The sequence below is a fragment of the Chinchilla lanigera genome, unplaced genomic scaffold (genome assembly GCF_000276665.1).
Source record: "Chinchilla lanigera isolate Chin_1 unplaced genomic scaffold, ChiLan1.0 scaffold00019, whole genome shotgun sequence".
Taxonomy (NCBI): Eukaryota; Metazoa; Chordata; class Mammalia; order Rodentia; family Chinchillidae; genus Chinchilla; species Chinchilla lanigera.
In genome coordinates, this window is record NW_004955420.1 from 23,939,556 (window position 1) to 23,962,846 (window position 23,291).

Genomic DNA, 23,291 nt, shown 5'->3' on the forward strand with positions numbered 1-23,291 from the left:
TTTTGGTTTTTCTCTGGTACCGGGAACCGAACTCACGACCTTGCGCTTGCCAGGCAGGCGCTTTTGCCGCTGAGCTAAATCCCCAGCCCCTGAATTTCTCGGTTTCAAGGCTGCCTATTTAGTCTTTTGACAGATATTTCTAAATAATAAACAGATTCTACCAATTTGTCCTTTTACCCATGGAGGATCTGCATATACACTTGCCAAGCCTACATATTATTAATCTTTAAAATAATTGCTAATCTACTGAGCAGAGGAGAGCTCATTTTGTTTTAATCCACTTTTCCTTATTAGTGAGCTTCTGTGATTTGAACGTATGTATCCAAAATTTATAGGTCGAAACCTAACCCCCAAGATAATGACAATAGAAGATGAGCCTCTGGAAGGTGGTTAGGTCATGAGGGCATCAGTCTTATGAAGGGCATTACTGCCCTTCTAATGTAAGCCTCAGAGAGCTCGCTCTGCCTGTTCTTCTGCTATGTGGGCATAGAGTTCATCCTTTCTGTCCTCTACCATGTGAGGGTGCAACAAGAAGGCGCCATCTTGAAAACACAGAATAGCCCTCACCAGACGCTGAATTTGCTAATGTCTTGACCTTGGACTTCCCAGCCTCTAAATCTTTAAAGAATAAATTTCTATTATTTATAAATTATCCACTCTAAGATATTTTGTTACAGCAACAAGAATAGAAGAACAGTCAGACAATAAGGACATGAGGTTAAATTGTATATATAATACTCACTGACTATAATTCTCCTGTGAATTATCTGGTTTTAGTGCATATTGTATTAGTTTCCTGTGGCTGCTGTAACAAATTATTCCAAACTTGCTGGCTTACAACAGCAGAAATTTATTTTTTCACAGTCTTACAGCGTCCAAAATCAAGGTGTTAGCAGGGCCACTTTCCAGAGGCCCTAGGGAAATCAGACTTTTGTCTCTTCTGAACTTCTGGTGGCTCCAGGCATCTCTCAGCTTATGTCACTGGTGATGCCTCGCTGTACCATTATCGCAGTCATCTCTGTCTCCTCTGTTTCTCAGTCCAGTCTCTCTTGTTCATCATATTATACCACATTATACTGCTTGGCTCATAACACTGCTTCTAGCCAGGAGGAGGTCTGTCTGAGCCCGGGGCTGGGAGTGGGCTGAGAATGGAGGGCACAGACAGTAAGGGGAGAACTTAGTGGAAAGGCTTGAGGTATTCTGGAAGGAAAGGTAAGCAGAGTTTCAAGACAGAGTTGTCTTATTTCCCAAGGTGCTGACCCTAAAATCAGTATAGAAGGGAACATTAGGCCAGAAGTTTGTACCATGTAGGCCTAAGTTTCAAGAATTATTCTTTTTTTTTCTTCTGAGATTTTTCTTTTTAATTTTGAAGTTCATGTTTGCAGTAAACAGTGATTACATTCACTGTGGGGACTTGGTTCATGGGCATAAAAAAAAATTCTGTATGCACATAAATGACTGTTTTATTGAATGACAAGAGAAGATTAACAGACAACCCAAGAACACTTTTCCTTGAGCTGCCTTTCCATAAGCAATGGGAAAGAACCAAGAATAGTTGAGGACAGGGATGGCAAACGTTTTAGAGCTTTCAGTGATATAAACAGCTGTGGCATGTGTGCCACTGGCTCGCCACCACTGGTCTAGGAGTTGGAACTCAGTGGGTACTTACTTCTAGGTTGAATCAGAAGCATTAGGAGAACTTGTCAGAAATGCAGAATCTCTGGCCCAACCCAGGCCCACTGAATCAGAATCTACGTTATTCAAATCCCAAGTGATTTGAGAAGCTCTGTTCTAGGAATGTTCCCAGAACAGAACACTTACTAAACTGTGGATGGGGTACTTTGAAAACTAGTGCTAGAACAGAAGGGCCTTTCCTGAGAAATTAGACATTTTCACAGATTTTTCTTAATTTCCTCTCAGGCCTTGATTACTTTTTCTTTGGGGTTACCCAAGCAATGGGACTGATCTTTGCCAATAAAGTGTTTATGGGAGGTTATAAAAATGACCAGAATGCCATTTCCAGTTATTGTTGATAAGGGAACTCTTTGCACAATGTTAGTCAATGTTCTGTTACTATAATAAAATAACTGAGATAATCAGTTTATAAAGAGGAAAGGTTTATTTTAGCTAACAGTTCCTGAGGTTTCAGTCCATGACCAATTCGCTCCATCTGGCTCCATTTGGGCCTGTGGTGAGGCAGCACCTCGTGGTGGGTAGCACATGGAAGAGTGTGCTGTTTGCCTCATGGGGAGATGTGAATAAACAGAGGAGAAGGAGGGGGCAGAGGAGGAGGAGGGGCTCAGCTTCACTGTTCCCTTCACAGCATGTGACCTATGACTGGAAGTCTCACTAGCCCCACCTCTTAAAGTTTCTACCACTTGCCCAGTAGATCTAAGCTGGCACTAAACCTCTATCCCATGAGCCTTTGGGACACTTAAGATGCAAATGTTAGCCCATGGGGACTTCCACCTGGACCGCAGTGGAGCGCTCCTATCAGGTTACAAATGTGAAATATCAGCAGAAACTAACAAGCTTTTAAAAAGTATCAAATTGGTAATTTTCAAAAAAGGAGAAGGATTTGGACAAGTATTGAAAAACCACGTAAGCATAATACTGCCCTCCTATTCCTCAAAGCACTTTTATAGAGACCCGGCTCCAAGATTTGCAGAGCCTGAGACAAGGGTGCAAACAAAGTCTCACATAACACTATTAAATAAAATATTTCCTTAGTATATTTATGTATTCATATATATCTTATTTATATATTTTAATAGTGTATTGTCCTACTTTGACAAACATGCTGTCTTAAAAATTAACATATATGTAAAGCCATGATTTGTTTATGACTGGAAATAAGAAAATATCAAGATGACTAAATTAAATTACTGCCCATGTCTGAGTTTTGTTGATGGGTCAGTGATACTTGAATGAGCAGAGTATGTATCCACAGCCCGTAAGTCATTAGTTAACCATTGAAATATATATATTTTTGCCTTCATGTCAGCAAAATCATTATGCTGTTATAATTGAGATTTTTTTTTTTTTCATGATTGAGCTCTGGTGAGAGAGTGATCTGAAGTAGCTATGATCTAAATAACATGTAATCGTGTTTAATGAGTTTCGAGTATATGTGCATCATAAATTAGAAGGAAAAGAAAAGACCGTTGCTGCCTGGTACTCCTGGACAAGATACTTCATTGTATAATAATCTACAGCATTCAGGCCCCAAAGAAGCATCTCACAGGTTGATTACTTTGTCTTTTCTCTTACCTAAGCACTTCCGACGCTCAGATCCTCCCTGTCATCTGAAGCAGCGTGTGTCCCTGATGTCAGCAGTAACACAGCCTGTGGTACCTGATCCCCAGCAGTAACGCATCATAACCCTTGGATGCAATCGCCTTTTTTTTTTGAGAACCTAACCAAGAGGTGTGGATGGTCTCCGTGGGCCTGCCCAGCTGAGAGAGTAGATGTTCATGGCCACCATGCGCTCTGCCCACACTGAGCTGTGGCTCATGAGTGACAGAGGCACCTTTAATCGTGTGTTATGGGAGGGAGGCTGTGATGTACGGAGCCTTCAAAGTGCAGGGCATGGGTCAGGGGTCGCAAGGAAACTTCCCGGGGAGAGGAAAGTGATCCATATCTTGATCTGTAACATAATTACATCAGTGTACATATTGATCAACATTCATCAGGTGGTGCACTTAGGATTTGTACATTCTATTGCATGTAAATTATGCTTCAATAAAGTACTGTTCATAAAAAATAAAGGCTACCAGACCACACTTTTCATTTTCTGTATGTGAACCAAAGGGGGTAGTCACCTATGGCTCTAACTCTTCAACACAACCGTGTTGTGTGATCTCATATACACACATGCGCGTGCACAATCGCACTGTGTGATTTCTTCCTTTCTTGTTTAAACCTGACTGCAATGGTTTTTCTGTCCTTGACCTGATATCCTAAATCATTTCCTGGGGATGTGGGCTTCACAATTAGCTTCCATTTCTTCATTCTTAACATTACAGTCTACATTGTTACCTGTAAAGTTTTTATTTTATGTTCTTGTAATACACCTTTAAATATAGAACAAATGGGTAAAACAACCTGAAGATTTAAATGACTGTGTACTGCAGTGGTTAAAGTGCTGAACAACAAGGTCGTGAGTTCGGTTCCCGGTACCAGAGAAAAACCAAAAAAAAAAAAAAAAAAAAAAAAAAAAAAAAAAAAAAAAAAAAAAAAAGTGCTGAACAACGGAGTTAGGAACAAGCTGGGTTCAAGTTTAGATTCTGCGGGTCCTTGGACAAAGTGCTCCAACTCAACTTCAGCGTCACCCTCAGAGTTGTTTTGAGGGTGTATATCTGTATATATCTATCTCTCTCCATATATATCAGTGATTATAGGTATCAACATTTATCTATATAGCAGTGTTTATATATATCCACATATATCTATATACCAGTGATTATATATATATCCACATACATCTATATACCAGTGATTATATATGTCCACACATATCTGTATATCAGCAATTATATATATATATCTGTATACCAGTGATTATATCTATATCCACATATATCTGTTTACCAGCGATTATATATATATATCCACATATATCTGTATATCAGTGATTATATATATTCACATATATCTGTATACCAGTGATTTTATATATATATATATCCACATTTATCTATATACCAGTGGTTATATATCTATATATCAGCAATTTTATATATATATAGTATTTGGTATAGAATCAACCACACAAGTGGTCAATAATCACGGGGTAAAATACTGTGAAACTGCTTTCTAAATAAATAAGACCTACTTCATGCTCTGAGGGTAGACAGAAATGCTAATTTTCCGACAGAACGTCAACCTTGAGTGTTAGACTCTCAGTTATTTTATGGATAAGATGAAATGCAGATTGAATATCCCTTATCTGAAAGGATTAGAACAAGGAATACTTCAGAGTTTGTATTTTTTTCAGCTTTAGGAATATTTCTATGTATCCAGTGAGATATCTTGTGGATGAGACTCAAGTCTAATTGTGAAATTCACTTATTTTTATTTATACTTTATACATATAGCCTCAGGGTAGTTACATAATTATATTTACATTTATTTATCTTTTTTTGTGTGTGGTACTGGTGATTGAACCCAGGGCTGTTTCTCTGAGCTACATCCCCAGCCCATTTTTAAAAAATGTTTTATTTTGAGACAGGCTCAACTGTGTGATATTCCTGCCTCAGCCTCCCAGGGTGCTGAGATTATAGGCATGTGCCACCATGCCCAGTTTATATAACATTTTCAGTAATTCTATGCATGAAACAAAGTCATGCTGGTGTCATATCAGTGCTCAGAATATTTTGCATTTTGGATTTTTGGAGTAAGGATGCCCACCCTGAATTCTATTGCTGTTTTAATTACATAAGCTAACTACTAGCAAGTTAGGTGTGTTTTAGCAGTTTTGATTTTTTACATGTTTCAAAATTTTCCTAAAAATTCTTTGGCCTGCTTTTGGAAGGCTTTTTATTCATTGTTGATTTATGGACAAGACTGCACTACTAACCTGTTACAGGGCAGGTCAGGAACAGCCACAACACAGAATGAAACAGAGGAAGGAAATGTATTGGTGTTCTTCCTGACGTGGTCAATAAGGCGGAGCGGTGTGGCCGCTGCGTGGCTTTTCTCCAGCCAGCAGCTGGTTTCTCCGAGCCCTCGGGTCTGCAGAAGCTTGGTTCCTCAGTCCGCGGTCAAGTCCCGGTGGCTGTGAGGTGCGAGGCCGGCTCCCCAGAGGAGGTCATGGTGTTGAGGGTGAATCGTTTCCTGTCATTTCCTGCCTGACTGAACCACCTAACTGCACAGTGCAGCGGTGGTGCCGGGCTCCCACGAGGTGCCGCGTGAGTATTGCTAACAGTTGAGAGGTTTGTGACACTTGGCTCTCTAGCCATTGTTACAGACGCCGCTGAGACCCGGCTCGCTGGTTGGCAGACCCTCTCAGGGCTCTGTCTCCTGATTCGCTGCGCGGAGCAGTAACGTCGCTGAGTCTGCCGCTCCCCACTGGTCCAGAGTATACTTTTTTTCTCCCCTCACTTGTTGAATTAGTTTCCGCCTTGTGCCCCACCCCCCTCACACTCGTGACCGGAGGTGCAGAGCAGCAAGAGTGGGAAGGGAGAGGAGGGTCCTGCCCAGAGCCCACGGTGCTCTCTCCGACTGGAAAGTGGGGTGCACGGCGGGTGCCACTTGCTGCCTGCAGCTGGATTCCCTTGGGGCTGCTGGACCATTTATTTCATCACCCAGGAGGCTGGGGGCTGTGTGCGGCTCTTGAGATCTTTTGTGTGCTTCTGGAATTGGAGATCTGGGGTCAGAACAGTCACACTTCTGTACGTTTATCCAAGATAGAAAAGAGGTGAGCTTTTTCTAGTGTATTTGTCACTGCCCAGAGAAGAAATGAGTTGAAGTTGAATTGTCGCTTCCCTTTGCCCCCAGTGGGTTACCTAGGGACAGGTTTCTACCTAGTCCACGTGCACTGTAAGTCACCAGGAGCAAGCAGCAAGCCTTTGCAGAGGACCAGGAGGCCAGGGCAGGTGTGCACCAGGTGCCAGAGCCCTGCTGGGTCATCACTGGCTGTGCCCAGCTGTCCCTAAGAGAAGGAAGAGTTGTTCCACAGGAGAGGCTGAGGATGCTGAGAATGGACTTGGCCTGACAGAAAGGGTCTTCTCCTTCAGGGCTGTGTGGGTGTGAAGCCAGCCCCTTCCCGCTGTGGCGGGACATGTTCCTTTGGGACCAAGGAGCTCCTGGACCTCCCGGACGCCATCCATGCGGCAGTAGGTAGCAGGGGCTGGCAGCAGCAGTCCTGGCTGTGTGTCTCTTCCTACCAAGCATAACGGCACTCTGTGTGGTGCAGAGCTGAGCCTGCCCCTCCCCCAGGAGGTCCACATGCACCAGGCATCACCCGAGGCAGGCATGTCTGCAGTCATCTCCTGTGAGTCAGAGGCTGAGTAAGGAGCCCTCCTGATCCCCACAGCCAGCCAGCGCTGGTCATGTGGCACCTTTACTGGGAAGGCTTCCGGGAGAACCATGTCACTCCGCTCCCAGGCTGGGGCCAAGCACTCTCAGCAAAACGCTCGGCCAAAGGCGCACCAGCTCATTTCCATTCTTAGAACCACAAATCATTGCTTTAGAGTCATGAGGTAACCACACACAGTTGTGAGAAAGGTCCGGGTAAACCACAGAGTCCCTTGATGAGGGATGCTGGCCACCTCTGGGGACTGGGAGGAGCCTCAAACCCACAGCCGAGCTCTGGGACCTCGGTCAACTACGGTCCAGCTCTCAGAGTAGGTGAGACCCACGGTCCACACTTGGTTTGTTGTCACCACAGGCAAGTTCAGGATCTCTCTGGGTCTCCATTTCTTCATTCAGAAAATAGGATGGGTGGGGAGATGGTGCGCTCAGCTTACTTCTGTTGTCTCTGCCAGGCCTTACATCTTTAAGATGCTTACTTCGATTTAAGGCGTAGCTCAGCTATTGAGGCATAGGAACCATAAATCACACCTTATGATTATTTTTGTTTTCCTCTGGGCTCATCATCTCTTATATGTGCTCCCTCAGTTAGGAAAAAATAATAACCAAGCTCCATTTGTGAGTATGCCACTTCCTAGACCCTGGGAGATTATATTCTTCCGTTATGTAACTTCTGTTTCTGCTGACATTCTCTATGTTCTTGTCCATTTCTATCTGACATTTTACTATGGAAAGCTTGAAACGTGCAGAAGAATTATATAACAAGCCTTCCTGGACTCAAAGCCATGCTTGAACGTTATCCACATTTCGTCCATGTTATTTCACCTGCCCTCCCTCTTGGTATGCATACTGCTGGCAGAGGGGAGGGCTACAGTATTTTTAAGCAAATATCCGGTGTCATATCATTACTTCATGTGTCTAAGAGAATTATCTCCCACTTAAAAAATATAGCTACAGTGCCGTTTTAATGCCCTCCCAAATTAATAGTGGTGCAGGAGTTCTTTCAATTTTGGTGAACTTAGAATGGAAGGGGTTTTGGAGTAAAGGAGCTATGTCTGGATTTTCCCTTTTCCCCTAGAAAAAAGTGATAGAATTCATGAGGAGGATGTTGGGGCTTAAGCTGGTGCTTGGTTGAGAGAGAGAGACAAGGGAAGAGAGAGAGAACACATAAATGCTTTCTTTTCCCAGCTAATGAAATCCACTGTCTTCCCCTCTCTCTTTAACCCCATTGGATATATAGTCGACCCCTGAGTTACGATGGTTCAGTTTCCAGTGATGCAAAAGTGATATTCACTGAGTATTTTCATCCTGTCCCGGGCTAGTGACAAGCTGTTACAATAGTCTCTTGGGATGCGGGGCAGTGGCAGCCACCCACAGCTCCCAGTAAGCCCTGTGACCGGGAGAGCAAACAGCCAGCACCCTGCAGTGTACCATGTGTTTGACTTAGCACAGTTCTGACTTAGCACTATTTTGACACACTGTCCGTGGTAGGTTGAGGGGCAGCTGTGGATGCCTATCACAGGGCATATACGTCACTTGCTAGGGGGAGGAGATGTTCATAGGTTTCTACTTGAAAGGTTTGATTTTCTGCTTTGGAAACCTGTAAACTTTTATTCAGTAAGAGTACTCTGTACGTAGCAGCATAGACCTGTACCTCATTAAATGTGTTTGGCAGTAGGAAGTGGCCCCTTAAAGTTACCTCAAAGTGGGGAGAAAGAAATAGAGGAAAGGAGAGAGGGAGGGCGGGAAGAGAGAGGAGGAAAATAAAAACCAAAGAGCTCCATAAATCTCAGACTGACTTGATGACTGGGCTTGGGAGGTCATAGACGTGCGTGGAATGTGTCCGGGACATCCAGCGGGGTGGGCGGTCCCTGCCTGGGATGTGAGACTGTCCAGTGGGGCTCGAACTTCAGGGCCCCGTCCGTCACTTGGCCTGCCCCAATCCTGGTGGTGCTTCTGGGCTGTGCTTCTGTGGTCGTATACGTAAGCTTCCTGCCACACACAGCCTGGACTCCCCCTGCGTCTCAGGAATTGTGTTCGGTATACCCATATTATATCTCGAGAAGTCCTAGTTTTCCCTTTGGTGAAATTTTGCCTTTTTCTTTTGGATTCCTCTTTTTAATTGATTTAACCTAATTTGCGTTTCATTCGTGCAGATGAAATTATGCAGCAGGAAGTCAGGCCCTTGGTGGCAGCGGATATAATAGAACAACTTCACAGACAATTTGCCATTCTTTCAGGTAAGGGGCAAACTCATTCGCATTTCCACATTTTGCTGGGGTTCCTGCTGGCAGGGCCCGGGCGTCTGAGCGTTGATGAGCATTACGCTCAGCTTCACTCACCACCCAAGGGCGGGGTCTCCTGGACGCTGTTCCTTTTGCTTTGGGGTGCATCAGGTCTTTCCCAAAGGAGGGCATTACCCTGAGGCTGTGAAGAACAGAGCTGAGAAAGATCTGAAGACAAACAAATAACTGATGACCTCCGTGGGCGCCATGACATTCTGCCACTGTTTTTGTTGAATGCTCTTCCAGGATTCAGCCTCAACAGAGTTTCAGTTTGAAGGACTCAAGAGCATTTGCTAAGGTGTTCTCTGAGACATTTGACTTTTACTCTTAGCTCTTCCAAGGAGATTCTCGTCAAGTATTTGATGGGGCTTAGCCAGAGGTTGATATTAGTAGGAGGCTGGAAATGTTCTGAGCCTGGGTCACAATGCTGAGAAAGTGTCACTACTCGAGGACCATTCTTTCTTATTCACTTAGCTGGGAGTGGCATGACTTTAGGAGGTACATGCCAAGCTCTAAACCATAATAGGCTAATTTGGGAGCATGCAGTGGTGAGATTGGAGATCCTTATCACAGAGTAATGAGATGGCAAGTCACTCTCTTCAGTTTTATGTTTCTTCTAAAACAAAACAACAGTCGTCTTGGTTACATCACAGCGAAAATATGCAATTGGTATCAATTTTACTCTACAACAGAGGATAGGGGGAGGCACATTCCTTTCTCTAAATCATTTTCAATACGCTCCAAATTCTTCACCCCTCTGACTTGAGGGAAACCCAGTCTCACTTAGTGAGATTCCTCTCCACACCCCAGCCGTGTATCCTGGGTGGGGACCTATTACACAGCGCAGAGCATTCTGGGAGATTCCCTGGTCCTTTGTCTGTGTTAGTCACTGTTCACATAGTCAGCGAAAGCGCCATAAGTGCAGGGTGTTTGGTTTTCTTACTTCTGTATTGCCAGAGCTCAGAACCAAGATAGGAACATGGAAGGTGCTCAGTACAAAATTACCCAAGTCTTCCTGGTCCATCCTCTGAGGCCAGTGAGCTCACTGCTTCTTCATGGCCTACCTTTGGCCCACAGGATTGGTCCTGAGGTGTGCGCCTAGCCAGCCTCACAGCCCCCTGTGGTGAGTCTAGGCTTGACAAGACAAAGAGCAAGGAGGGGGCTGTCCTCTGGGCTCCTAGAAGCTGTGGCTGCGGCCCTAAAACGTGGAAGCTCCAAGGCCAACGTGTGTCAGGTCTGAAATGGATCGTGAGGAAGAGTGGGATGCATTCCTATAACCTTAGACACAAGCTCTAATGGCCCAGGATGTGATTCTGCCACGTATAATCCCATGACGGCACAGCTCAGACAGGAGTCCAGTGGTTGATCAGTTGATACATTGAAGTGGTGTGATTTATCTCCTTTGAGTCTTACTCAGGCGTTTCTTTCCATGCTTATTTCTTAGAGGCAGTACAGGAAAAACATGAACTGGGACCAGACAGCTCTAGATGATTTGGATTCTGCGGTTTGCTAGCAGCGTCACCTTGGACAGTTTACTTCTCTAAGATTCCATTTCCTCCTTTGTACAGTGAGGTCATTGTAATGTTGGCTATTAAATGACAAAATGTATGAAAAATGCCTAGTATTACAGTTACCAAAGAAATGTCCATCATTTCTTCCTGACATATTTTAAATTCCCATAAGGTATTTATTTTAAGGTTTTTTGTTTTTGTTTTTGTTTTTGTTTTTTTACCAGAAATAGTTTTCAGTATGATACAGTTTCTTTTACAAATAAGGAATCAAAGTCATACACAGCGAATATGAGTACAATGCCACAGTAAGTCAGGAATAGATTAACTGTCCCCCCATCGTGTAGAGCAGAGTGGGGAGCACTCACGCTGCACTAAGAGGACTCCTCTGATTTAAGAAAGACACATGACCGTATCAAAAATCACCCTTCATTTCCCTTTGTCGCTGAAGTTTGCTCTCCTCACGAGAGAGCTTGGTTTTCTGTGACGCACTTGCGAGACTTTCACTTCTGAAGACTGTCCGCTCTGAAGGAGCACTTTGAAATCAGCAGACTTTCAACTTCCACCGTCCCTCTTTACCTGGCGGAGACAGCGAGCGTCAGCCCTGAGGCCGTGGTGGGTGCCTGCGTAGTTGTTTCTGAAAACATAAATCCCTGTGCTCAGGTCTTTTCTCCAGTCTGTCAGGCTGAAGGCTCCTCTGGATCATAGCAGTTTTCCTTTTCCTGATTCAGGTAAGCAAAGTGAACCTTTATTTTTCAGCTGCAGAATTTTCTGGATTCCACTGAACTCTGCAAAGAGCCAGAGGCTCACGGACCAGGAAGGCTGTGGAGAAGAGGACGGAGCCTCTTTCTCAGTGAGACCCAAGTTGCCTGGTCAGCTCCGTATGTGCGGAAGAGCAAAGGCCCATTGCTGGCAGCCTGACCTAGACTTGTGGCCTTGCTCACAGGGTTCACCAGCCAGAGGCCGCACCCTCTCCTTCACAGCCTTCCTGCAGGACGTCTGTCAAGGTCAGACCCGCCAGAGGCTTGAGCCCTGGGTATCATCCAACTCTTGCTTGGAAGGCACCTTGCATGTTCGCAGTCAGCTTGGGATATTTCTGAGTTTAGGAAAGTAGGAGACGTAGGTTAGTTAGTGTAGTAGAAATACTCTGGACTTGGGACTCAGAAAATTCTGAGTTTACATTCAACTAGTAGGTTGCTCTGAATCTCAGTTTGTCATCTATAAGATGGGTCATAAAGGAAAGTGCCCAGCATGATATCTGCCTACAAGAGAAATTAGCCTAGGACTTTTTCGTTAAACTACGTAAGGCATCTGGAGATGAAACTCCTAGTATTGGAGAAGCACTCAGTGATATTAAGACTAACATCTTTCTGATTCTCTTGCCATTTCCTTGGTTAATTCTTGACCCCAAGCAGGCTTCTGCAGGTCCAGACACCAAGTCTGTATCCAAAACAGGAAGAAAAATGAAGCAATGCTAACTTCATCTGTTCCTTTTGCCAGGAGAGCAGGAACTTTCCCCAAAGCTTTTGACTAACTTCTACTTATGTCTCAGTCCAGAACTACGATGTAGCCATTCCTCACAGGAAGAGAGTCTAGAAGGCAAGCATCTAGCTTTCTACCTGCCATATGGAAGGTGGTCAAGGGGGAAAGGAGTTTGGGGATGAATTAGCTACTTACCAGTGTCAGCCATAATTCCTTTCCTTTAATCCCATAATGCCTTTCCTTTAATCCCACAATGCTTTTCCATTAATCCCATAATGCCTTTCCTTTAATCTCACAGTGCTTTTCCTTTGACTATGAGGAATTATCCTTTTACATTTCTTTTAATGGCTATTTCTCCCTTGGAATCATTTTATCTGAATCCCCCTCTCCTCATAATAGTTTTTTTATTTTTTATTTTTTTGTTTGTTTGTTTGTTTTGGTTTTTCTCCAGTACTGGGAACTGAACTCACGACCTTGCGCTTGCCAGGCAGGCGCTTTGCCGTTGAGCTAAATCCCCAGCCCCTCCTCATAATAGTTTAATCCTTTTGAAAATGATTAATATTGAAGGGATAAAGTTCTCTTAGGCTTTGTGGAGTCCCTAAAGTAATGTAAAGGAGAAATAAAGGAAAGTAATTATGGTAAAATAATAAGTACATCAGCAATATATTTCAATAGGAGTAATAAGAAATAGTATTTCTGTACTGTGGGCCACCAAGCACCTATGACAGGGGTGAATGCCGGGGCCTAGTGTGGGTGATTGGGCACTTTGAGTGGTTTTACTGGAGTAATTTTCTGAACTAGCAAATTAACAATTATTGAGTGTAAATTGGGAAAAAGTAAAGGTCTTTCTCAATTGATAGAATAATTGCATCCCTGGAAAACTCAGTGTATATTAAAAATTATTTCTAAATTCTTTATTACTATTGGTAAAATAGAGTATTGGTTCAGAGCTTCATAAATGGATTTTTCATTTACATCAAGTATCTGATAAGACACAAATCAAAAAATTGGAGGACAATTTTTGTTTGTCTGTTTTCATGGGTTTTTGCTACTGGTGGTGGTAGAATGGGTCACTTAGTGTCCCAGGCCCTGGGATTTCCAAAGTGCCTTCCCAGCAATGGCTGACATTTCCCTGGCTAATGTCAGTGGGAGGAAAGAGGGGAAGTAGGTGCTGGACGTCACTGGCCGTAGCTGCTTCACCTCCTCCCTATTGCTGGCCCGCCCCCATTCCTCTGTAAGACATCATAGCACCCCAAATTCTGCTCATGCCAGCCTGGTCCCAGGCCCTTATAGGAATCACTTATGTACCCCGAGCAGTTATATCTGCTGTCAAGCTAATTCTCTTGCATGTAAAGAAAAGGAAAAAAATCACACTAGGAGGAGTGAGGTTTTATTTTTTTCTAATTTACCATTTTACTGGGTATCAAATAATTTGAGGTTCATTGTCTTTCTTCGGCAGAACTCTGAAACTGTCTTCCTCTTGCATTACCATCTTTCTCACAAGATGGCGCTAAGTGCCCTGTTGTGGGCGGTCAGCGGCTGTGGTTCCACCGGCGCAGTTTTGTTTCCGGGATGCTTCCATTGAAGATGAATATCCACCTGTGGGCGGATGTCCAGGATTAACCGTGGGGCTTCTCTGGCGTTCAGAATTAGTAATAACCAAGATAGAAAAGGCTCCAGCTCTCTTTTTCCATTTAGGTAGGGAAAGCTTTATTTTAGTGAGCTATGAAAGGTAAGATTAAAGCGCTGGAGATGTAACTCAGTGACACATCCACTGCCTAGTACATATGAGGTCTTTGGTTTGATCCCTAGTGTAGTAAAGAAAAACAAAAAAAGGTGAAATTAAATGGCCTAATCACATCCTAATGAATATTTTAGGGTGTTTTCATTTCTTGAAATGTTGTAGCCATTCATTTGGCAAAAATGTTTGTTATATAAGTTGTAGAGTATTATAATGCACCTAAGTTTAGCCTAGCTGGAGATAAAATTTTTAATTTATGTTTCTTGCAAACCTTCTACGGTTGTGGCCAAGAGAACAAATGTTAAGTAAATCCCGAAAATATCCTAGTCACTTGCCAGAGTGAGGCAGCGGCTCAATATCTTTCTCAAAGGCTGACAAACATTTAACCCAGGCATCCTTTCTGGAGATTTAAATAAACATACAGGATTAATAACGAGGGACTTTTACCACAGTCTTGGGATCAGCATAGATGGTCTATGTGCTGGTGATCTGCGTTGTCTGTGTTGTATTGGCCTCTGGGCTCTTGGAGCTTCCCTGGGGAGATTTGTGAGGGGTCCACAGGCGAGGACTCAGTCAGAAAGTAGAAGGTTTTACAAGCAGTTTATTGAGTAACAAGCGTGGGAGCCTTTTTGGGAAGGATGGGAGATTTAGGAGACGTCCAAGCCCAGGGAGCCAAGAGATGGGGGCGTGGTCGAGGGTGACAACTAAGGACACTTCCTTTGAATCAACCATGAGACTCCACCTCTGTGTCAGGAGGGGCAGTTTTTAACTTATATGGTCTTAGTTGGAGCAAGCACGGTGGCCAAGCCCATCAGGGAGATCAAAACCGCAATGCAAATGCATGTAAATGGGGTCCCGGATCCTCTGGTGTGCACGGGCCCCTGAATCATAGGCAGCAAGCCAGATGTGCGGCAACTGAGAGCAGTCTATGGCACCCATTTCAGGGAGCTTCGAGACAGAAAGCTTAGGAAACGGAAACCACTGTCTGTGGGCACAGCGCTTGCGCCTTTAGTTTCTCCCAGTAGCTAGTTACCTACTGTGACATCAGCTGCTAGAGAGGGGCGACGGAGCCTCCAGACTAAGCTCACACAGTTTCATTCACCAAACAGAGACTGGTGATTGGTTCATTCCACATGAACAACACAAAAGACGCCTAGGAGACTGAACTGCTAACTTACTCTCTGTGATAGAAACACGCATGCGTCTTCTTTTGATACTGAGAACCGAACTCATGACCTTACACTTGCCAGGCAGGTGCTGTGCCACGGAGCTACATCCCCAGCCCCGAATGTGTCTTGATAACACACTCCTCCTGAAACACATTGTCCTGGGAGGTCAGATTGCAAACAGAAGGTGCCGAGCAGGCACGCAGTGAGTGAATTATCTCCCACCCCGACATGACCTTGTGGATGCACCCAGCACTCCAGCTCCTATCCCACCGGCTACAGCTGAGTTCCCCAAACTTTCCCAGTTCTCAGCACCTTGGTGTTGCGTTTCTTCACGGCGTCCCTAGGTCCAAAGCAACACCCGACACTGAGAGCAACTTAATGAACATAGATGCCTTGCCAATGCAGCGGCTGTTTAAAAAAGAATGTACAGAACTTAAAATATTGCTTTTTATTTAATTTTATTTTTAAATAACCGCGGTAATCTCAAACTTACCAAATACCAGCATCCTCATTTCTTATTCTGCATTGATTTTCATACCATATGTATATTTTTTCTCCTGAGGGAGCTACCCAAAATCCAGCTTTATAAAATGGTGCAATGCCATACAAAAGAATAGCATGCGATTTAATGTTGGAATGGTGAAGTACCTCAAGCCAGTAGCACACACATTATCTGACAGGTGTGAACTATTATGGGTTCTCTCAAAAATTTAAAATATTCACGGTGCCCCTGTGAGTTCGCTAGGGCTCCCAGGCTCCTGCCGCACAGTTTGGGGACTGTGAGGCTAGAATTTGCTCATGTGCCTGCATGTAGCTGCAAGGAGACTGGGAATAGAATCTACTTAATTTATTCTCATAGCCTGGATGAGATTATCGCCTCTTTGTAGTCGTAATAATCATCGTAATAGTCACCATTCACTGAGCACTTATATGTAATAAATATTTTACTAAGGGGCCTTTTTCTTGTGTTTACAGCCAACGCTTACAATACTTTTGACATAGGCACAAGTATTATTTCTGTAATACAGATGGAAAAAATATATATCATATATGATATAAATACTATGGGAGAATTATACACATATATGTCAGAAAACTCCTACTTAAGTTATCTTGCCTGAAATCATGTAGTAATTAAGTGCCAAAGTACAGTTTAAATCTGTGATTTTAGAGTTCTCTTAAACACTATGCAATATCGCCTTTGATATTTACTGACTACAGGAATGAAGAGAAATATGTATTTGTGTGGCACTATTTCCTTCTCTGTTTAATCAGTATTACTCTTCATAGAGTAGTGATTCTCAGCAGACTCAATGCTTAGTTCTTACCATGCTGCTGAGCAAAAAATGAAGAACTGAGACTCCCTGAACATAGCTGTGTTAATGTTTCTCAGATTCCAGTCTGAGGTAATACAGAGCGGAAAAGCGACGGCCAGTGTCACTTCTCCCAGCGTGGTATCGTGCCACCCCTGGCCTGCAGAGGTGCCACACAGCACATTTTGCGAACATCCTGATCACCCGCTTGTGTTGCAGGAGGCCGAGGTAAGGACGGCGCCCCCATCATCACTTTCCCGGAGTTTGTGGGCTTCAAACGCATCCCGGAGGAGGACTTCCTGAATGTGCTTACCTACCTGACTAGCATCCCCAGGTGAGCTCACTCCTAGCCCTCCTTAGTCACCTTCCCACCGCTGAGACACAGTACCCAACCCCACAACTAGAGGAGAGGTTTATTTTGTCTCAGGATTTCAGTTTCTGGTCTGCAGGCCCCAAGGCAGAAATGGGAGGTGGAGCGGTGTGGCCGAGGAAGAGGTGTCCAACCCTGGCAGGCAGGAAGCAGAGAAAGAAGGGCGGAGCCAGGGACAAAAACACACCCTTCCAGGTCACACCGCCGATGGCCCGCCTCCGACCCGGCTGCGTGATCTAACAGCAACCCCATGACCGAATCACCTTTCACACACATGAGGATTTGGGGGGACGTTTTAGGTGGAAACCACACACTGGCCTTGCTTCACGTTTTCCACGCAGCAGGCTGGCTGAGATAAACTTTTGCAGGAGCGCAGTTACTGCTCCCAGGTAACGCAGCCCGCGGATGCAGAAAGAGAGAGGCAGCGGGAGGCCGATCCTATCAGTTTGGGCCACACATGCAGGAGGCCCTTAGTGAATGCCGAGTGGAGGAAGAGCTGACGGACTCACTGATGAGGCCTGGTTCATTCAGCCGCATTGCTCTAACTAATGATTATCTGGCTTTCTGGCTTGTGTTGGTCAAGGAGCTCAAACCGCATCATAGCTACGTATTTAATTTCTCCTTCCTAAATGAGAAGGTGAGGGGCAAATTTTATAATTGTCATTGTCTCGCACACTAAGAGAGGTTAAAGGTGTAAATACGCACGTGACAAGAACAGAGTCATCTCAAAGAAGTAACCTAATGATGCAACTCAGGGCCTGAGAAACAGAAGAACAATCTATATTTTAAACTAACAGAAGGAAATAAATAATAAACGACGGAGTGGAAATTAATGAATTTGAGACTTTATTTTATTTATTTATTTATTTATTGGCTTTTTTTTTTTTGAGACAGGGTCACGCTAAGCAGTTCAGGCTGGCCTTGAGCTCACTTTGTAGCCCAGGTTGCTTTCAAACTCACAATGATCCTCCTGCCTCAGCCTCCCAAGTGCTGGGATTACAGGCGTGCACCACCACACCCTACCTAAAACTTTAAAAACAATACGAAGACTCAATGAATCAAAGAGTTGGTTCTTTGAAAGGATTGGAAGGGGATCTGAGGATGGGGGAGATGGCAGAAGGGGAAAGGGCAGGACTGAGATGTGACATGTAAGTACGAATTTCCCGCTATGGATGTATTTACCATGTATCACAAACATGGACTGATAAAAAATAATTGAGAAAAACACATTTTAGTGAAAAAAGTAAGGTAAAGAATAATATGGGGAGGCCAGGGATGTAGCTCAGTGGCACAGCATCTGCCTGGCAAGCGCAAGGTTGTGAGTTCGATTCCCAGTACCGGAAAAAAGAAAAGAATAATATGGAGTACGTGCAACAAACTATGTAAAAACTCACACAGATAATTGTCTGGTGGAGAAATGAAGGCATAGAGCAAAGAAATGAAGACCAGGCATAAAAACTGTGCTCCTAGTTCAGCCCAAGAGAGAAATGTTCTCTGCCATTTGTTGGCTTCACCCTCTCCAGCCCAGTTCTCGCAGCTGTGTGTCACATCAGGTGCTGTCCCCGGGTCTCCAAGGGGTGGGATGTGCGGCAGGGTTCATACTGGTCACCAAATTTCACTGACAGAGTCAGCTGGGAACGGAGCCCAAGTCCTGCTCTAGACAGGAGAGGCCTCGCCGTGCGTGCGTCTGTATTGCTCACGACATCATCTCTTCCTTAACTGGCGTGGGTAGGATTTACACACCAGCCGTGCAGGTGCGCTTGTGCTTGCTTCCCATCTGCCTTGTGTGAGCTAGAGTATATGCCAGCTTTGGGACCAAAAGGCCACATGCAGTCAGGTCCCCCCTGGGAAGATAAGAACATCTGTACCTTTAGCCAAACCCACTCTGAGAGGGCTGTCTTTTGCTTTTACTTTTACCTATCTTACTTCTTCAGGGAGGTCGATAGACTTATTTTAGTGTATCCTGACATCCTGTTCCAGCAGCTGCCCCTCTCCAATAATACTTAGGTTGTATTTCACCAGCCGTCCCCTCTCCGCCACCCCTACTCCTCTAGGGTACTCGGTGAGCATCGGAGGTAACCCCTGCTGCCGGAGGGAAAGTGCTGCCTGCCTCCGGGCTTGGCTCACTCAGTTCCCACCGCCTAGGCCCAACTCCTGCAGATTCGTCAGCCCTCAGCGTGGACCGTGTCTCTGGGGAAACCATCCGGACCTGCTTCTACTCGCATAGACTCTCTTGACTTCCCCAGGTCCCCGAGCTTCCATCTTGTAGAACATGGTAGAATGTGGAGATTGTTTCTGCCTCTCCTGCAAGTGCTTCAAGAGGAAGGGCCAATGCCTTTCTGTTTTGTTTTGCATTTTGACCTCCAGCTACAGCACAGTTCTGGGCACACTCGAGAAGTGGTGTTGGTAGGATTTCCAGTTTTTTGTTTTTTGTTTTTTTAGTTTTTCTCCAGTACCGGGAACCGAACTCACGACCTTGCGCTTGCCAGGCAGGCGCTTTGCCGCTGAGCTAAATCCCCAGCCCCTGGATTTCCAGTTTTAATAATGGCTCATTCCAAGCCAAAGGCTGTAGGGTGAGAAGGGGCACACTGGCAGGCAGAGGGGCACCCGCTCCTCACTGCTGCCTTTACTTAGAGAGTGAAGCTGGGTTTTAGGAAGTTGAACTTGAACTCCCTCCTTGGATTGCACCTCAGGACACTGCCCCATTGATGTAGCAATCTCCCCATCTGTGGGGGCAGCAAGGAGGTTGGACGCCAGTACCCATTCTCCTCATATATATATATATATATATATATATATATATATATATATTTTTTCGCTTTTGTTTTTTGTCTTTTTGAGACAGGGTCTCACTTAGCAGTTCAGGCTGGCCTTGAGCTCACTTTGTAGCCCAGGCTGGTCTCGAACTCACAGATCCTCCTGCCTCAGCCTCCTGAGTGCTGGGATTACAGGCATGCACCAGCACGCTCGGCACTCCTTTTATTTGTTTTAAACTAATTTGTCTAATTCCCCAGACAGAGCCATATGTTAAGTTAAACCGGTAATCACCACCTTGTGCTTGCAGCCTTTTCCCAGTCACACCAGAGATGGCACGTTAGAGAGGACTGAAGCAGTGCAGAGAGAAGCTTACAGTTCCTGCCTCAGATGGAGAAGAGAATGTAAAGCGAGGGGCTACTGTTTTGGTTTCATCTGCTTTATGTTCCTTTTCTGTTTCTTCTGAACTACAAAGTATTTTCCTTTCCTAGAATGCTGCTTGTTTCCTGAGAATCGTAGCTGGTGAGAGCAGTTATTTCCCTTTCCTCTTTGTGGCTTTTTCTTGCTTCTACTTACTCAATCTCATTCCTTGTTCCTTCTAGTATAAATAAAGCAGAGACAAAGGGTAAGAAGGCCTGAAAGGGCTGGGGATATAGCTCAGGGCACAGGGATATATCTCAGCGGTACAAGCACCTGCCTGGCAAGTGCAAGGTCCTGAGTTCAATTTCCGGCACCAAAAAAAAAAAAAAAAGAAGGCCTGAAAGGGGCATTTGATCTGAGCCTTGACTTCCAGTGCGAGTTCCAATGAGTGAACTTGTTTTATGACCTCTGTTTATCATGATTTACGTGTTCCTCAATGTTGCCTGGTTACCAGAGCCCTTCCCAGTTTGCAAAATGTTTTATGGGCAGTTGGTGAGAGGCTTGTGGCACACAGCCGGACAGAGCTGATTCAACGTATAGAACAGGAAAGTGGCAGGGTGCACGGGGAAGGGGCAGGCTGGCCTTGTGCCTGAGTTCGCCAGCGTCTTCGGGGCGGCAGCAGGCCCTCTCGGGTGAGTGCAGTCAGGTTTCGCTTCTTCACCGTCCAGTCACACTCCCGCTGAGTGACAAAGCACAATAGCGTGTAGGAGGCAATGTGAGGTGCTCCAGAGGACCAGAAAAGCCATGAGACAAGGCCTTGAACCCTAGGAAGCCATCCCTTGACTCTGTTGGCAGGGTGGTGGGAGGAATGTGTTCATTAAGTTGTTACAGGAGCTCAGAAGCCCGAAAAGTCGCTCGGACATAAAGAACAGGGAAAGTTTCAGGAATGAAATGGTCTTAATGGTGCAGTTACTACAGAGACGGGGCGGGGAGGGGGCTCTAAGAGGCTGGGAGATAGCCCATCCTACAGCTTCTACAGTACAGTCTGGGGTGAGCAGCTTGGCTTCTATTTCCGGCTCCCTGGGGTTTTTAAAATTTTAAACAGACTGTGTTTGGGGCCTTATCACCGCCCCCCCCGCCCGCCCGGGTGACTGGAGCAGAGTGAGCTCTCTCCCCAACGGTAGCAGGACCTGAGAGTGGGGAGCAGATTGGGCGCAGGAGGCCTGGGGTTCTGAGGAGGGGCTGATCTGGCGATGGCCCTGGGTGGATGGGAGGGAGCAGGGACGTGGGACAGCGGGGGCCAGTTCCGGGCTTCCTCCCTGGGTGGGTGGGGAGTGCAGGGTGATGGCAGAGAGACTGGCCGGAAGGGGACGACAGGAAGACGGGCGTCCTGGAGGTGGGGGCGGAGAAACTTCGGAGTCTTATTCACAACCACGTCTTGTCTTTACATGCCTGGGGTGTGGAGTGCAGGCCTCATTTGCTTTTGATGGCCTCACTTTACTGATATTTTATGGTTCTTCCTGATCAAAGTCATGGTGAGACGGCGGCTCCCAAGCTCAGCTGCATATTAGGGTCACCACGAGAGCTGTCAGGGTTCTGGCCGCCCAGACCATAATGCAGACCAATTAGATCAAGTTTCTGGGCACGGAACCTGGCATCCCACCGTGCTCCCCGCTCCCAGGTCGTTCCCCTCTGCAGCCAGGGCGCGGGCCCGGGCTAGGAACAGAGCAGGCGAAACTGTAGGTGGAGGAAGAAAACTCAGGCCGAGACTTGGCTCTCCGGTGAAATGAGGCAGCGGGGAAAGTGGGAGACTGGGATGGAGAGAGGGCTACTCCTAAAGCTTTTCCTTTTGCCAGAACAGTTGGTATTTCTTCTCTTCAAATGTAACGTGTGCAGACAGACGAAGTTTTCTTAGCGTCCTCAAGCCTGGGATTTCTCGTTTTTAAATTAATTAAATTTTTTGGTACATTTCAGATATACATAATGATCGCATTCATTACAGGGAATTTGTACCTGTACGCGCTGTAACTCAATTCTTTTTTCTTTCCCATTCCACTGCCCTCCCTTCAACTCCTCTTCCGCTCCTTATTTACAAAAGCTTAGTTTCCATTGTTTCCTTCTTTTCTCATTTTCCTCTTTTTCTTCCTTCCTTTCCCCCTCCCCCTCCCTAGTTCCCCTTCCCATTTGAACATTTTCTTCCCATTTCTACATCTATCATACTTTTTGGCCCTTATTTACACTTTCTATTTCATTCATTGGAGTACTAAGGATGGAGGCCCGGAGTGGGCATCTTGGTGGCAGCTGCCCTGCCCAGAGTGGATAGATTGGCATCAGAGCCCTCAGGGAGATTGCCCACACGGCCAGACATGGGGACCCAATTCAGGCTTGAAGTTAGATACCTGCAGATTCATTACAAATAACTGGTCAGTTATTTGGTAAGAGAAAACTCTCGTTTTCTATTTCTGGAACTCTGTCCCTTTAGCTTCTCTCTCATATTTTTTTCTTTAACACTTTACATTTTAATCGCAGGTACATAGAGAATTGTCTGTTCATGTTTTTGCCCTTTTTGTCTACTGAGTTTTTGATCTTCATTTTTTTCTGAATTTCTAAGAACTCTTTATGTATTAGGGATATTAACCCTTTATCTGCAATGTATGTTGCATTTTTTTTCTCACTTTTTCACTTGTCTTTTGACAACATGATCTTTTGTGCCACACAAAATTTCTATTATCAAATATTAATTTTTTTCTTTTATTGCATCTGGATTTTGAGTCATTGTTATGAAGTTTTCTAATACCCATTTTTCATGCCTTCTAAGGATACAGTATGTTTGCTTTTTTGTAGTTAGTTCTGATGTACTGGGCTTTTATTTCCTTGTGTGGTATGAAATATAGTTCTAAGCTTGTTGTTTTCTAAGTGGCTATTCAGCTGTCTGAGCACCATTAATTTTAAAACCCTTACCTCAGTGATTTAAGAACTAATTGGTTAATCTATTTGTAAGTGAGAAACTATTTTATTTATAAAATATTTAAGTATGTTTACTATCTGGTAGGATTAATTACCATCCCTCCATTCTCCTTAGGCTTTTCTTAGTTTTTCAGTGTTTCCCTAACTGTTCTAACTTTCTTTGTGTCTTCTAGTAACACTAGGATAGAAAGAAGGAAGGAAGAAAGGAAGGGAGGAAGGAAGGAAGGAGGGAAGGAAGGAAGGGTAGGAAGAAGGAAGGGTGGGAGGGAGGAAGGGAGAGAGAAAGAAAGGAAGAAAGGAAGAAAGGAAG

At 44.9% G+C, this 23,291-nt stretch overlaps 1 protein-coding gene across 11 annotated transcripts in view; it reads left to right on the forward strand.

Moving 5' to 3' along the window:
* Mcf2l2 (MCF.2 cell line derived transforming sequence-like 2) overlaps positions 1–23,291 on the forward strand; it is a 223,572-nt gene that overhangs the window by 31,443 nt on the left and 168,838 nt on the right. For 6 of the 11 annotated variants that reach the window (XM_013513459.1, XM_013513464.1, XM_013513458.1 and 3 more), the window contains exons 2-3: positions 9,189–9,272; positions 16,750–16,864. In XM_013513459.1, the coding sequence (XP_013368913.1) occupies positions 9,189–9,272; positions 16,750–16,864 (199 nt within the window). Of the gene's footprint in view, positions 1–5,590; positions 5,910–6,045; positions 6,419–9,188; positions 9,273–16,749; positions 16,865–20,554; positions 20,707–23,291 lie in introns of those variants that run through there. The other 5 variants (XM_013513463.1, XM_013513461.1, XM_013513462.1 and 2 more) reach the window with 5 other exon arrangements.